Genomic DNA, 16,958 nt, shown 5'->3' with positions numbered 1-16,958 from the left:
GCGGCGAGGGATATTTTTTCACAACATGGGTGACAGCGTGATCTTCGCCTGGGCCCACCTACCTAGTATTGTTTTTTTTATCTTGCAACTCTTGTAGTCGGTTTTTTTGGTATTTGTAACAGATATTGGTACGGCTGTGTGCATCCTAGTTATGCAGAGGCCGGATCTATTGCTTAAAGTAATAAAGTGCTCATTTTCGAAAAAATCAGTTTTCTTTTAGATACGGAGGAGCTATCACCCACCGACCACCAACCTGATCCTGCCACTTCTGAAAATTGACATCGACTTGACGAGAAAAGAAGAGAGGAGTAAAATTTGTGGACGTGGCAATCTGCAGTAACCTTACACGAGAATGGCAAACCATGCACATGGCATGTGAGAGAAGATAGGAGGAAAACAGAGTGACACACAGAGAGAGAGAAGAGAAAAGGTGAGGGGCTGGTGCTCTTGCTCTTTGTGCCCCTCTTCCCGTCGTGACTGTGGGTGTGTGTGGACTGTGGAGAGGCGAACGTCCCCTTCTACTTCGACAAAACCCCATTCTGCTCGCACCTCTGAAACTCCAATCGTCGTTGACAGAGGAGGCAGTTGCGAGGTACGCTCGATCTGCAACTAAATCCAGGTCTCTCTCTGCCTGAGCTTCTTCCTGTTAGTCGGAGATCTGTCTCTTTGTCACGGATCGCGCACTACTTTTCTTCACTTCTTTTTCTGGAGCAGAGGGCCGGTTTCAGACTTCCAGGTTTCTTTCTCTTCATGAAACAGGGTTTCAAGGTTTCCCGGTGCAAGTTCTTGGCTTTCTTTCATAATCGATCGAGGGGTAAACCGCATAGCTTTCAAAATCGACTTCTTTGTGGACTGTGATTTTACTTCTTGTTCTCTCCCTTCAGTTTCGTGGGTAATGATTTGTGTATGTCCTGATAATTATTTTAGGCCAAGATTGGATCTATTTCTCTAGTCACTTGATCTTTTTTATGTCATCATTTTTCTTACCTTCCCATTCAAAACACCACTTTTGAGGCCACCATCAAACCTATGAAAGTTTGCTAAGACCCTCTGCAAGGACGCTAAACACGACTCTGCGACAAGTTAAATGTTTTTGTACAGTTAATAATCTCTGCATCGCCCACATATATGGAGGTTTTCTGGGTTGTTATTAAACTTTTGAGACAACTACTAAACCTAAAAAAGAGTATTGTAGGGCCAATTTTCCCCCCTCACACTTACTTATTGCAGGGATTATCACGCCGTTATATTTGTTAAACATGACGTTTTAAAATAATTTGATACAGTAAGGAGATATTCGGTAGGCTGTTAAAAAAAGAGATTGTCGGCATTTTCAACTTTGCTTTAGAAAAAAAAAGGAGCAATAGGCCACCATGTCCAACATGATCATACGCCACTTCTTAGAAGTGACATAAAGTAGAGAGAGGTAAGGAAAAATGGAAGTAAAAATGGTGAACGCCGGAATCTGCAATAACCTTGCACGAGAATGGCAACCTTGCACATGGCAGCTGAGAGAAGAGACGGGGAGAAAAATAAAGTGATTGGAGGAGAGAGGAGAGAAACGAAAACTGAGAAAGGCAACCTTGCTCTTTGTGAGGGGCTGGTGCTCTTGCCTTCTACTTCGACAAAAAACCCCATTCCGCTCGCACCTCCGGGACCCCAATCGTCGTCGACAGAGGAAGACATTGTGAGGTACGCCCCGTCTGCCCCCAAATCCAGGCCCCTCTCTGCCTTCGCCTTCTTCCTGTTAGTTGGAAATCCCGTCGCTTTGCCTTGGATCGCGTAGGAGAATACCTTCTTCCTCGCTACTGTTCTTCACTTCTTCCTTTTCTGGAGTAGAGGGTTTCAGACTCCCAGGCTTTTTTCTTTTTCTTCACGAAACAGGGTTTCAGAGTTTTCTGGTGCAAGCTCTTGGCCTTCTTTCGTAATCTATCGAGGGGTAAGGCGCGTAGCTTCCAAGTCCACCTGCTTGTGGAGTGTGATTTTACTTCTGGTTCTCTCCTTTATTTTCGCCGGTAATTATTTTTTATAATCCGTGGTAATTATATATACAAAGATCGGCTCTATCTTTGAAGATTCTGTATGTTCTTTGCACTTATGGCATGATAATTACATTTTTTGCCTGCCTGGTAATTAGTAATATTTCACATGACATGCATTCCTTTACTCTGAAATGCATGATCTAATTTTTGTTAGGGTGTGATTTAATTTCACTTGCAGAGGAGGAGAGAAGAGGAAAGGACAGATCTATGGGCAACTCCAGGAGTACGGGTATGTATTGTCTGGCCGATGTTCGGATTGTGTTTCAGATGCATTTTGGAAGGAAAAAAAACATCAGATGCAACTTACAGCATCATTATTCCCTTGGCAGAAGTCAGGGTAAGAATATGAAATGCTAGCTCTGAATTGAACAAGCACTTGCCCTCACCATCATGTTGATGACTCAGCAAGATGTCTAGTTTGTCATGTGTTGAATATATCACTCTCCTTTTCTAGAAAGTGAAACTGTTGGTCTTCATGTCTAATCGATGAGGAGTATAAGTATCTTCTGCCATGTTCTAACCCTGATGGATGACTTGACTAACAATTCTAATTAAGTACTTGTCACGAATAAAGGTATACAAGATTTTGATTCGTATGATCAGAATAAAGAAAACTTCCATGCTGTTCTCCATTTTTCTGGTGCCCGGTAGTCGATATTGTAGCCTGTTTATTTGGAACTGCAACTTCCACATGATTTTCTCATGGCACATTCTCTCTTTTCTTTGTTTTGTAATTTTGAGTTATTGCACTTGTGCAAATTTCAGCTCGTGTTCTACCATTTAAGACCCACGTTCCAGATTTAGAATGGAAGATTCAGGACTTCTCATTGCTACTTGATTTGGGGGCTAAGTCAGCAACATCTGCTGCTTTCCACTGCTCTGGGTTCGAATGGTATGGACACTAATTGCAAAATCATTCTGTTTGTTTTACTATAAAGACCAACTATCTGTTATCCGTATAATATTAATTTAAGATATCGTTTACACACATATAGCCTACCCCAACTTGCTTGGGAAAAATGATTTGATGTTGTTTTTGTTGTTGTTTACACACATATCATGTTTCAATGAAATAAATTAGGAATCACAATCTCATAAACAAGCAGTCAGATTCTGAATATTGATATGATGCATGAACTGAAGAAATTAGGCCTCATTCGTGCTCCAGTTATGATCCTAGAATTTCTACTCATTCTTCCATTTACCAGGTACTTGCATGTGAATCCAATGCATGAAAATCCTGGTTCTGGAATTCCATATGTTGCTCTTTTTCTTATGCTATCAAGAAAAAAGTTGAAGCAAGGTGACACAGTGCATGCTGTGTTTGAGTTGTCAATATACAACCATTCAAATGGAATGTATTGTGGATGCCAAGGTATTCTGAAGCACATCCATCCTATTACAGCTAGGAGTCCATGTTCCTCTATGTTTCATAATTTTCAGCTATAAATTCCATCATTACGAGTCAATTATCTGTAAATTTTGTATATGGTCGATTATTTCCCAATAGCAAGTCGCTTTGTATTTTATTTCCCATAAGTTTGTCTGCAGACCTTCTGCATTGTGTGACAACTTTGAGACTCTTCTGATTGGAACAATATACTAGACTAGATCAAATGTTCTCTTTAAATTTGATAATCATTACTGGAATGTGATTCACTACTTTGATTTCTGCTTACATCTTAGCTGGGGCAAGATTTGGTGCTCTATTTGCATCTTAGATACAATTTCTTTTTATTTAATCATCTCACCTTTACCTAAAACAGCTAGCTACAACTTCGATTTCAAGAATCACTATTCGAAGAAGGAATGCTTGATTCCTCTTAAGGAGCTACTGAAATCATCCACTTTTCTAGTTGATGACATATGTGTCTTTGGTGTGGAGATACTAAAAGTTGATGTCTCGTCTCCTGAAGAGAAGGCTGTTGTGGTTCAGAAGAAGACTACCAAAGTTCAGAACATGTTTGTCCAGAACAAGGGATTCATCGAAGGGACATACACCTGGACCATGAACAATTTCTCAGAGTTGGACTCTAACTTCCTCCGTTCTCCTACATTTGAAGTGGGCGGGCTTAAATGGTATTCACCTGTTACTACTAATTGCATCGCAAATAATCCATATAAATAATATGATATGTTATCCAACATTTTAGCTTACATGTGTCCTTTTTTGCTTACCATCCCAAATTATATTACAAACTTCATAGTTGCCAGAAGCTTATCTTTAATGCGTTATGCCAGCGGACAGTACAGATGGTCAGATCTTTGTGCAAGGCAATGTGCACAAAAAATTCTTAAACAAATTCGAAAAATTGTATTACTAAAACCCATATTGACACATAAAATATCTTGGTCATATATGTTTTTTTAGGAGAACCAAAAAATTGAAAATTCAAGGAATTTTATTTTCATATTTTGGTACGATCAGTTCTTCCTGTATGACATACCAATATACCATCCATCATTTTCTCCAGTTCATTTATGTAACATTGTATATTCTTGTACTGTAGTCATGTCTTGTTTAGATTTTTGTTACAATTTTACTGGCAACAAAATGTGACCAAAGTTAATGGATGTGCATTTTTTGTTTCAATAACTAACCACATTCTTGAAATACATTTTTTTCCGGGGCACTTCGTCCATTCTCCTACATTTGAAGTCACTTACTCTGTACTATTTTTCTGAAAATGAAGGTACATCGGCATGTATCCACGTGGTGACAAGTTCAGCACTGATTCCCTTTCTCTGTTCTTGTACGTGGATGCCTCGAAGAATCTCCCTCTCAAATTTAAGAATGTGGCTGTAATGACTCTCTCGATCCTGGACCAAAAGAATGGGAAACACTTGACTAGAACAGCAGGTTCGCTCTCCTTAGCAACTGTATATCAAGAAAGCCAGAATTTCTAACCTCATGATTGCAGTTGATCTTACTTTTTCGGCCTCCACAGGTCTCTGGGTGTGTACATACGGCTGGGGATGGTCTGACTTCCTTGGACTCAAGAAACTCAAGGACCCGTCTGGAGGATATCTTGTAGGCTCGAACTGCGTTATCAAGGCAGATATCACTATTGTTGGGTCATCCACTGATGGCTAGATCTAGCTCATGGCCTGCTGAAGACATAATGCCCTTTCATCTAGACTTATATATATAAGACAATGTTGTGGTAGCAGTACTACGAACTTGTGGGATTATTAGTATTGACCTGGATGCCAGAAGTGAGACATCATATCTTACCTACTCCTATATATTTCTAGGTCTACATGTATGGACGGAACACATGATTTGTGAAGCACTTCCTTATGCCTGGATGATGCAACTATGTCAGTCAGCATGTCTTTGCTACACCCATGTTGGTTTTCAGTTGAATCGTGTTATCTCTCACTTTTTTTCGATAAAGGGCGCTTTATTATTACTCATGTTTAAGCAATACACCCGGCCTCTGCATAACAGGATACACACAGCCGCTAAAAAATCCAGTTGAAGAAACGAAGCAAAGAAAGAGAACACACGAGTACTATGTCTGATAAAAGCAAAAAACTAGACTGTAGGAGGTAAAATCTTTCTACTATGCAGCCACCCATGTTGGGTAATAAAATCTTTCGCCGTTTCCTCCAAGCGTGAAGACACCACCGTAAATAGGTCGCGGTCCTCCAAACGCTGAAGAGACGACCATGAACGGAGCAACGCCGTACATCGGTAAATGACCTGCATAAGAGAAGAATTTTTATTATCAAAAACCTTGCCATTTCTACATAGCCATAGCGACCATAAAACTGCTATCGCTCCCACTCTGATAAGAACTTTGAACCTAGCATCTACTCCGTTTAGCCAATTGCCAAATATATTTGCAACGCTTTTTGGAGGATATAAGGTGGAACTTATCTGAATGATTGATCATATAGATCTAGCGAACTGGCATTGGAAGAACAAGTGTTTTATTGTTTCCTCCTCGTGACAGAAAACGCACTTAGTACACCCATGCCAGTTACGCTTTGCAAGATTATCTTTAGTAAGAATTACACCTCGACGAAGGTACCAAGAAAAGACCTTAGTTTTTAGTGGTATCTTCATCTTCCAAATGGATGTATTATTAAAAACCGGTTGAATAGGTTCAATTAAAGCTGAGTACATAGAACTAACAGAGAAAACCCCGTTTTTTGTAAGATTCCAACGAAACTCATCTGATCCTTGTTGTAGTTGGACAGAAGCTAATCTCAGTATTAGCTCATTCCAAGAGTTCAACCGAGGGCCAACGAGATCACGTCTGAATGTTACTGACGGTGGTGATGTTGCCATCACCTTCTGTATAGTATCATGCTTATGTCTCACAATATTGAACAAGGCTGGATATTGTTCACGGAGGGTGGTTGTTCCCAACCATATATCCTCCCAGAACCTTATCTCAGACCCATCTCTAATGGAGAAAGAGCCATATGGGAAGAAGTATTTCTTAGTAGCTATTATGCCTGCCCAAAAATGCGAATCTCTTGGTTTCCAACTAACCTGAGATATAGCCTTTGAGCCAACATACTTCCTCCGCAGCAAATTCTGCCATACACCATCCTCGGTTAACAACCTAGCTAGCCATTTACCTAGCAAAGCTCTGTTCTTAACCTCTAGATCATGGATGCCGAGTCCACCTTGATCCTTATGACGGCAAACAACACTCCATTTTGTCAGCCGGTATTTTTTCTTCTCACTATCTCCTTGCCAAAAGAACCTAGATCGGAAATAGTCCAATCTATGAAGGACTCCCTTAGGCAATTGGAAGAAGGAAATCATATACAGTACCAGATTTGTGAGTACTGAGTTAATGAGAACCAATCTTCCACCGAGAGATAGTAATTTACCTTTCCAACTACTAAGTCGTTTCTGAAGTCTTTCCTCAACGAGTTTTCATTCAGCAAGTGTGAGTCTCCGATGGTGAACCGGAATGCCCAAATAGCTAATCGGAAAGCTGCCTAACCCACATCCGAATAGTTCGGCATACAGGTTTGCCTCGTCTTGGGCTTCGCCAAAGCAAAACAATTCGCTTTTATGGAAATTTATTTTAAGACCTGACAGTTGCTCGAACGCTGACAAAATTAATTTCAGGTTTGTAGCCTTCTGTAGGTCATGATCCATAAACAGAATTGTGTCATCAGCGTACTGAAGAATTGATAAACCTCCCTCAACTAAGTGAGGTACCACTCCTTCAATCTGACCATCAACTTTAGCACGCTCAATTAAAATTGCCAACATGTCCGCCACAATGTTGAATAACATTGGAGATAGCGGATCACCTTGTCGTAAACCTTTTTTTGTTTGAAAGTATCGACCAACATCATCATTTACTTTGATGGCGACACTTCCACCAAAAACAAAGTTATTAATTAACGCGCGCCACTCCTCCGAAAAACCTTTCATACGGAGTGTTTGTTGAAGAAACGACCATTTGACTTTATCATAGGCTTTTTCAAAGTCAATTTTAAGGATCACTGGGTGTTCTAATCTCTCACTGGGTGTTCTAATCTGACGTATCAAGAAGCACTTTCCATCTGTTTATTTGAATCGTGTTATTTCATGGAATCATGCCTCCCCTAATTTCCGTCTTTGTCCCTCTGTACATTGGCAAGTGCTGCATGTATAATTGCGACCTGAACTCTGAGACCATGAGTATTTTCGTGTGGCATTTTGGCTGGCGCCTCCCTGCCGTGCGTGACCTGCGACTCTGCGGCGGTTCTAGGCGGAGACGCCTCGCCCAATCCACCATGTCACCTCCTGCTTCTTGTCTCGCCGGCGGCGGGGCACTCCTCCATTAGCAGCGCGGAGTAGCACGCGGACGCCACAAGGCGGGATGGCGGGTGCGTTTTTGTGGAGTCGTGAGGTTACCGGAAACCACTCGTACGTCACGATCCAGGAGTTCGTTACGGATATGCAAACAGTTTCGTCCCTAGCTAGAACCTCCATGAGAACCAACCTGTGGTTTGATGGTTAGGAGGGCAATGGCACCCCAGCTCACCAGAGTTCAAATCCTAGATTTGACACTTTGGTGTCTCATAAAAGCGGAATATTCTTCAGTGGAAGGCGACGTTTCCGTCGACAGCGAGGCGCCTGTGGTGACTTCGTAAGTGTTGAACGATAGAGATGGAGAGAGATTGGCGGAATATGTTGGATGTTGTATTGCGCCTCATGGGCGAGTATATATAGGGTACAAGACTTGGAGGCTAAAAAGCTCTCCTAGAGATAAGGCAGGAGATGAATGACAAATCCTATACAAATCCCGTGACATCTAATACTACCTAATATATCTCTAACACTCCCCCGCAGTCGTAGCGGTAGCGACGTGAACAACATGAACGTCGTGGACGGTCAGACTGGAGATAAACCGAAGTGGACCCCAGAAGGCTGACACTCCCCCGCAGTCGTAGCGGGAGCGTCGTGGACGGTGTCGCGTCGCGGATTGCTTGGACTGTAGAAGGAGCTGGTGAGGCGCAGGTGAGGTGGTAGCCCTTTGTGCCGATGTCGAGGTAGCCGAGAGCGTGGGTGCTGCAACCTTGGTCGAGGGAGCCGCGCGAGAGATTGCCGTGATCGATGTCGTGGGCGGGTGCCGGTGTCGATGTAGCCGCAAGTGCGTAGTGTGCGAGGAGAGTGACGGAGACGCGTCGAGGCAATCGTGGAGGTTGTCGATGCCGAAGTCGATGCAGTCCGAGCTATCGAGGACGAAGTGCAACCATAGTTTTGCCAGAACCAGGCGCACGTCGGGGACGAAGGCATACTTCGGTTTTGCCAGAACCGAGTACACATAGAAGAAGTTGGTGACGCGGTCGAGGCAGTCGTAGAGGCGATGCCGAAGAAGACGTTGTCGAAGCCGATGAAGACGAGACGTCCGGCGCGAGTTTGCCAGACTCGGGAACGTGTCGGGGACGAAGGCACTTCCGGTGTTGCCAGTACCGGGCATGCGAGGGGCAGGGACCATCATGAACTTGTCGCCATGTCAGAGGGACTAGCAGAGGAGGCCTCCGGAAGCGTCGCGGTCGCAAATCGACGGAGAGATGCCGACGCTGCCGCGGTTCTCGGAGTAGAATAGCAGGTGGTGTAGACGGGGACGAGGCGATGACACGGGCGACGAAGTCGAGACGGTTGGAGACGTAGAAGGCGGCTAACCCAGCGGTGACCAGGGGTGGTCATGCTGGACGCCTAGACGGGCGTTGCGGTGGTCGGCGAGCCCAGCGCGACCTGAAGTGGTTGGCGAGCCCAGCGGCGACCTGTGGTGGGGGCGTGGCGGCGGTACACGAAGTAGGCGAGGAAGACCCAGCGGCGTGACGAAGACCATGCGCGGACGGAGGCGACCCGCGCCGAAGGGGCAGCCCTGTGGTGGCCTCGGACGTCGATGCGCGGGGGACGGCGAAGGTGACCGCGTGCGGTGACGCCACGGCCTGAGGGGCCGGCGTAGCTGCAGGGCGCGAGTCGGTGCAGCGGCGGGACGCCACCAGCGACGTACGCGCCTCAGAAGGCGCGTCGTTGGCTAGCAGCATGGACCAAAGGCGGCGGCGCTGCGACCCGAAGGGGCGACGCAGCAGCAACCCGATGCTCGATCGGTGGTAGGCGCGTGCTCGGGGACGTGCTTGGCGTTGACATGCGCGGGGTCGGTTGATCAGACCGACGGCGGCACGATACGCGCCATGGCGTGGACGTCGCGTAGATCGGAGTCGATGGCGGCGTTGTCGATGAAGTCCCGGTCGATGGCGACGAAGACGGACAGGCGATGGAGACCGCGCGAGCAAGAACAGCCTGCTGCGATGCACGTAGGGGCGCCCCGTGTGCGGCATGTGGGGCTGTGCCGTGCGGTTGATGGCCGGTGCAGGTTGATGCCGTTGTCGGAGTAGAGGCGCAAGAGGACGACGGCGATGGGCGACTCAATCCGATCAATGATCGGTAACCAAAAAGAAAACGCCGATCGAGCGACCGGCGGAGCAAAAAAAACCAATCTACAGATTGGAAAAAAAGACTCGAGGGCAACGGATCGGCGAACGAACCCTCATACGGGTTGCGCGGCCCCCGGAGTAGATCATGGAGATCGACCTCCCCGGGGGCGGCGCGGCGCGGAAGCTTGGGCGGCGGCTAGATCAAGGAGCGTGCCGCTCTGATACCATGTAGAATGATAGAGAGGGAGAGAGATTGGCGGAATATGTTGGATGTTGTATTGCGCCTCATGGGCGAGTATATATAGGGTACAAGACTTGGAGGCTAAGAAGCTCTCCTAGAGATAAGGCAGGAGATGAATGACAAATCCTATACAAATCCCGTGACATCTAATACTACCTAATATATCTCTAACACTCCCCCGCAGTCGTAGCGGTAGCGACGTGAACAACATGAACGTCGTGGACGGTCAGACTGGAGATAAACCGAAGTGGACCCCAGAAGGCTGACACTCCCCCGCAGTCGTAGCGGGAGCGTCGTGGACGGTGTCGCGTCGCGGATTGCTTGGACTGTAGAAGGAGCTGGTGAGGCGCTGGTGAGGTGGTAGCCCTTTGTGCCGATGTCGAGGTAGCCGAGAGCGTGGGTGCTGCAACCTTGGTCGAGGGAGCCGCGCGAGAGATTGCCGTGATCGATGTCGTGGGCGGGTGCCGGTGTCGATGTAGCCGCAAGTGCATAGTGTGCGAGGAGAGTGACGGAGACGCGTCGAGGCAATCGTGGAGGTTGTCGATGCCGAAGTCGATGCAGTCCGAGCTATCGAGGACGAAGTGCAACCATAGTTTTGCCAGAACCAGGCGCACGTCGGGGACGAAGGCATACTTCGGTTTTGCCAGAACCGAGTACACATAGAAGAAGTCGGTGACGCGGTCGAGGCAGTCGTAGAGGCGATGCCGAAGAAGACGTTGTCGAAGCCGATGAAGACGAGACGTCCGGCGCGAGTTTGCCAGACTCGGGAACGTGTCGGGGACGAAGGCACTTCCGGTGTTGCCAGTACCGGGCATGCGAGGGGTAGGGACCATCATGAACTTGTCGCCATGTCAGAGGGACTAGCAGAGGAGGCCTCCGGAAGCGTCGCGGTCGCAAATCGACGGAGAGATGCCGACGCTGCCGCGGTTCTCGGAGTAGAGTAGCAGGTGGTGTAGACGGGGACGAGGCGATGACACGGGCGACGAAGTCGAGACGGTTGGAGACGTAGAAGGCGGCTAACCCAGCGGTGACCAGGGGTGGTCATGCTGGACGCCTAGACGGGCGTTGCGGTGGTCGGCGAGCCCAGCGCGACCTGAAGTGGTTGGCGAGCCCAGCGGCGACCTGTGGTGGGGGCGTGGCGGCGGTACACGAAGTAGGCGAGGAAGACCCAGCGGCGTGACGAAGACCATGCGAGGACGGAGGCGACCCGCGCCGAAGGGGCAGCGCTGTGGTGGCCTCGGACGTCGATGCGCGGGGGACGGCGAAGGTGACCGCGTGCGGTGACGCCACGGCCTGAGGGGCCGGCGTAGCTGCAGGGCGCGAGTCGGTGCAGCGGCGGGACGCCACCAGCGACGTACGCGCCTCAGAAGGCGCGTCGTTGGCTAGCAGCATGGACCAACGGCGGCGGCGCTGCGACCCGAAGGGGCGACGCAGCAGCAACCCGATGCTCGATCGGTGGTAGGCGCGTGCTCGGGGACGTGCTTGGCGTTGACATGCGCGGGGTCGGTTGATCAGACCGACGGCGGCACGATACGCGCCATGGCGTGGACGTCGCGTAGATCGGAGTCGATGGCGGCGTTGTCGATGAAGTCCCGGTCGATGGCGACGAAGACGGACAGGCGATGGAGACCGCGCGAGCAAGAACAGCCTGCTGCGATGCACGTAGGGGCGCCCCGTGTGCGGCACGTGGGGCTGTGCCGTGCGGTTGATGGCCGGTGCAGGTTGATGCCGTTGTCGGAGTAGAGGCGCAAGAGGACGACGGCGATGGGCGACTCAATCCGATCAATGATCGGTAACCAAAAAGAAAACGCCGATCGAGCGACCGGCGGAGCAAAAAAAAAACGAATCTACAGATTGGAAAAAAAAGACTCGAGGGCAGCGGATCAACGGATCGGCGAACGAACCCTCATACGGGTTGCGCGGCCCCCGGAGTAGATCATGGAGATCGACCTCCCCGGGGGCGGCGCGGCGCGGAAGCTTGGGCGGCGGCTAGATCAAGGAGCGTGCCGCTCTGATACCATGTAGAATGATAGAGAGGGAGAGAAATTGGCGGAACATGTTGGATGTTGTATTGCGCCTCATGGGCGAGTATATATAGGGTACAAGACTTGGAGGCTAAGAAGCTCTCCTAGAGATAAGGCAGGAGATGAATGACAAATCCTATACAAATCCCGTGACATCTAATACTACCTAATATATCTCTAACAGTAAGACCTGCCGGATCAGTTTTTCAATGCAGTCTTTTGGAGGTGCTCATAGGGGTAGGGTATACGTGTGTGCGTTCATAGGGGTGAGTGTGTGCGCGTATGTATGAACATCTTTGATTGTACTGTTTCGAAAAAAAGAAAAAAAAAGCTAGAACCTCCATAATAAAACCCCCTCGGCTCACAGCGCCAGGCCTCCAACGCGGTCCGAGGAAGCCATTGAGATTTGAGAGGCGCCGCTCGATCTGCGCCCAAATCCACATCTTTTTCCTCTCTTCAATCCTCATCCGATCCCTGGCGATTAGTGCGCCTAGTTGGATTATCTCCGATTTCTGTTTCTGTCCTCCCGACTGGAGGTTTCAAGCAACACAACAAATCCTTGTAATTTCACTTCCGGGCGAGGAGGAGAGAAGAAGAAGACAAACAGCTTATGGGCAACTCCGGAAGTAGAGGTGCGTTTGCCTGGCCTATCCTGAAGTGCAGATTATATATGTCTCTTATATATAAACAAAAGCCAAATGCAATTCACAACAATCCTTCTATCCTTTGTACCCCTGATTGGTGACATGGCTAACTGCTCTAACACATTAGTGGTCAATTCGCACATATAATTCTATTCAAGATCTTGATTTCATATAATTCACAACATACACAATAATTCTGCAGTTAATTTGGAGTTAGCACGTGCACACAAATTTTCTTGGAGCACATTCTCTGTTTACTTCTCTGTTATTAACTTTGAGTTGTGCAGATTATGTCTCTTATATACAAGAACCAGATGCCACGATTCACAACAATCCTTCTGTCTTTTTTTACCCCTGACTGGGACTAACTACTCTAATACATTTGTGGTCAACTCACGCGGATCATTGTGTTCAAGATTCCGATTTCGTATAATCAGAACATGTAAAAAATTATGTAGTTAATTTGGAACGGCCACGTGCGCACAAATTCTCTCAAGAGCACTTTCTCCCCTTCTCTTACGTGTTATTAACTTTGAGTTGCGCATTTTTTCCAAATTTTCAGCTCCTGCCCTGCTAGGAAAGACGCATGTTCCAGATTTTGAATGGAAGATTCATGACTTCTCAGCCCTGGTTGACACCAAAGCTACGTCAGTAGTATCTGGTGCTTTTCACTGCTCTGGGCATCAGTGGTACGCATAATAATAAAGCTATATAAAGGAACGTCACCAAAATCAACATATTATAGATATATAAATACCATCTGGTTTCGTTTAGTAGATATAGCAACAGTTATCTTTTACCCATAGGATGCATAAATACTATCAGATATGTGATGAAGCATGATAGGATGCATGAACTGAAGAAATTTACACTTCATTCTTACTTCAGCGATGAGTTATAGACTGACTTTACTTCCGGCCCATCAATTCATTAACCAGGAGCCTGAAAGTGAGTCCAATGCATACAAAACCTTACGGCGGAATTCCATATGTTGCTCTTGGTCTTCTACTGCAGAAAAAACTTTGCATGGAGAAAGATCACACCGTCCATGCAGTGTTTGAGTTGTCAATATACAACCATTCCGACGGAATGTATTGTGGAGCCAAAGGTAATTTCGTCGGCATATGCTCATCGGCTTCAACGGCGGTAGCGGCCTTGGCGTTATTTGGATATTTGGATCTTACATGCTCATCGGTTTCAACGGCGGTAGTGGCCTTCGCGTTATTTGGATATTTGGATCTTACATGCTTAATAATGCGGGTCGACCTTATGGTAGCGGCCGCCCTCCGCGAAGTCCCGGAGCTTCGGCGGCATCCAATCGGACCCGACGAACTTGCACGCCGCACGCCGACTCCCGGCGAAGGAGTTTTCGTAGTGGCGGCACCACGCCTCCTCCACCGTGGCCGGCTCGCGGGAACGCTTCAATCCGGCGGCGGGCGAGAGGCTGCTCCTACGGGGTGCGCTCATGGCTGGCAGCGGTGGAAATGCGGCGGCGTGCGCGTGGGAATTGCTCGCCGGAGTAGTGGCGGCGCACGGCGGGGCTAGGGTTGCGAGTGAGGGGTTGGACCCCCACTCGCACCTTCACCCTCTATTTGTAGGGGCGGGAGTGGGTTTGATGGGCCCCGTACTCTGCCGATACGGGGCGGCCCGAATACGAGGCCTGCTAGACGGCCCATTTCACCCTCACCCCCTATTCCGCCGGAATAATACGGGGTACCGACGTTTTGAGGAGCCTGCTAGACATGCTCTGACCTTCTCGGCAGCAAAGCTGACCAAATTGCGTTTCAAAAACACTGAAGCTGACCAATTCGGCAGCCGGTTTTGGCTGTTGAGGAGTCAGGGCTGCAGGGACATAAGGGAAAAGTGTGGCAGCGCAGGTGCGCACGCCCCATCCCCACCCAACATTCCCCTTCGCACACTAGGATTTGAATTTTCTTATTTGTCAGCGCATCTCCAACGGGGCGACGTAAATCGAACGTCTAAATTATCTGCGTGCATCCGTTTTCGTCGCCCCACGGACGCGAAAATGACCGTTTTTGTCCGCGTGTCCGTTTGCGCCTAGGGGTGCCTCCAGCGGCCCCACGTATTTGCTCGTCGGCATGAATTGGGATGTTTGAAAACAATAAAATAAACAGTTTCAACGAAGTCTTAGTTATTACATCCAAATTTTTAAAGTCTACATGAAAATAAGACGGTGTCCTCTAGGCAATGTCTTCATGGCCAGCCAATGTCCACTGATGCTCAATCAGATCCATCTCTGGCGTTTTCACACGGCCTCGTCAGTGACTTCTACATTCATATGCATATAGTCCTCCCAAGATAATGCCTCAAGGATTGACGCAACCAGCTCACCTTGGAAATCCCAGTGGTGCTCTTTGCGGCCATCAGGACGCTCGTTCTCAAAGATCATGTTGTGCATGATCACGCAACATGTTATCACCTCATGCATGGTCTTGAGTGACTATGTTCTTGCCGGGTGACGGATAATTTCCCACCGAGCTTGGAGCACACCAAATCCTCGGTCCACATCTTTCCTGCAAGCCTCTTGCATCTTGACAAACCTACTCGTCTTCTCCGAGTTTGGATTACGGACAGTCTTCACCAGTGTGGCCCGGTCAGGGTAGATGCCATTAGCAAAATAATATGGCTTGACATATGACAAGGTATTAATTTGTCAATGCCTATGGATTGTAGGCTAGGGTTTAGTTAGAAGTAGAGGGCAAGTAGATCTCGAAGGTTTCAGCCGGAAAGTACTCGACGATTATGAAAACTAGGGTTTGTAAACAATGATTCGATGCCTTTCTCGTCCCTCGACTCCCCCTTTATATAGGAGGCGGAGCCGAGGGATTCGTGTTGTACAAGTTACAGAGTCCGAGATGGTTTCTAACTCATCCCGCAAGATTGTAAATAACGCTTCCTATTACAACTCTAACTTTCCTTAATAATATCTTGGGCTTCCGAATCTTCTTATTCTTCGGGTAGTGAGCCTTCAGTAAACCCCGGGTACTATCTTCGGCAGGTCCATTTGGGATGCCTATGTCAGTAGCCCCCGAGATTTTGCTTGAATCGTAGGGTCAAGGAAAATCTCCACTGTTTATTTTTATTCGACAGCTTTGACTTTTCTATATTTCTTCTCATAAATATTTATATTGTACAGGGATAATGGTAGTTGGGGCTAGTTCATCTGACGGATCAGGTACTAGTTAACTGCTCTAGTGGCAATCCGCAAAAACCTACTTCAAGATCACGTCCCTGGACATGACCTTGGGATACCGGTGTAAACGTCGACAGGTGCCGCTTAAGGTCTTACCATTCTGTCGAGTCCCAGTAAAATTTATCGGGTACCTAACGCGTCCGTTAGGATTTTCCTTCGTATCTGTTGATACGGATAAAAGTAGCAGAGCGCAGTCTTCGGCGATGCCACGCCCAGCAGAACGGATCTGGGGTCTTACCTTCGCAAATTTGCGGCATTCAGAAATTGATCGCAACTTTGGCGTTCTGAGAATATATTGTCGAGTGCTTTTTCGGCTGTTGGAATGGCACATTTTATCGAGTCAAAGATGACTTATATTGTTCTCCCGATGGGAGTATATGCAGAGTTATTTATAACTCGAAATATACTCTTTTGCTCTGCTATCTTTCTTTTCTCGTTTTTCCTTCTTTTTTTATGATTTCATCGGGCACGCGAACAGCGTTCCCGATGGGAGTAGCCCCCGAGGCTACAGCCAAGGACTTGTACTTGGTTGTAGGCTCCACGCCTTTTGCTGCTATATTTTCTTTTTATCTCCTGAAGTTTTATAATTCCTCGGGTGCGCGAACAGCGCTCCCGATGGGAGTAGCCCCCGAGGCTATGAGCAAATATTTTGTATTTGATCATAGGCTCACGCCATTTCTATTTTGTCTTTCCTTATCTTTTTTTTTTCAAAGTAGCCCCCGGGCATTTGATCAAAAACTTGTATTTGATCAAAGGCTCAGCATTATTTTTCCATGTCGCCTTTTATGAAGCTATGTAGTCGAATTTCTCCTTCCACCAAGGTGACGTTATTGCTGACGATAGCCACGATTGCTAGTCAAAAATTTGCGACAAATCTGCTCTCGC

General features: G+C 47.6%; 2 protein-coding genes across 2 annotated transcripts in view; both read left to right on the top strand.

Annotated features, from left to right (window-relative positions):
• Positions 1 to 413: 413 nt before the first annotated feature.
• LOC127302183 (uncharacterized) overlaps positions 414 to 16,958 on the top strand; it is a 74,329-nt gene continuing 57,784 nt past the window's right edge. The window contains exon 1 of the mRNA XM_071818562.1: positions 414 to 592. The gene's annotated coding sequence lies outside the window, so the exon portion shown is untranslated. The remainder of the gene's footprint in view (positions 593 to 16,958) is intronic.
• Positions 1,597 to 5,424, top strand: LOC127302173 (uncharacterized). The gene is made up of 8 exons (XM_071818567.1): positions 1,597 to 1,692; positions 1,885 to 1,939; positions 2,221 to 2,379; positions 2,808 to 2,934; positions 3,251 to 3,417; positions 3,809 to 4,121; positions 4,736 to 4,902; positions 4,991 to 5,424. Exons 3-8 carry the CDS (start codon positions 2,250 to 2,252, stop codon positions 5,134 to 5,136), a joined length of 1,050 nt encoding a protein of 349 aa, XP_071674668.1. The 5' UTR covers positions 1,597 to 1,692; positions 1,885 to 1,939; positions 2,221 to 2,249; the 3' UTR covers positions 5,137 to 5,424.

Source organism: Lolium perenne, chromosome 1 (assembly GCF_019359855.2).
Source record: "Lolium perenne isolate Kyuss_39 chromosome 1, Kyuss_2.0, whole genome shotgun sequence".
Lineage (NCBI taxonomy): Eukaryota > Viridiplantae > Streptophyta > Magnoliopsida > Poales > Poaceae > Lolium > Lolium perenne.
Note: the sequence above shows the minus strand (reverse complement) of the source record. Positions and strands in the feature narration are given on the sequence as shown.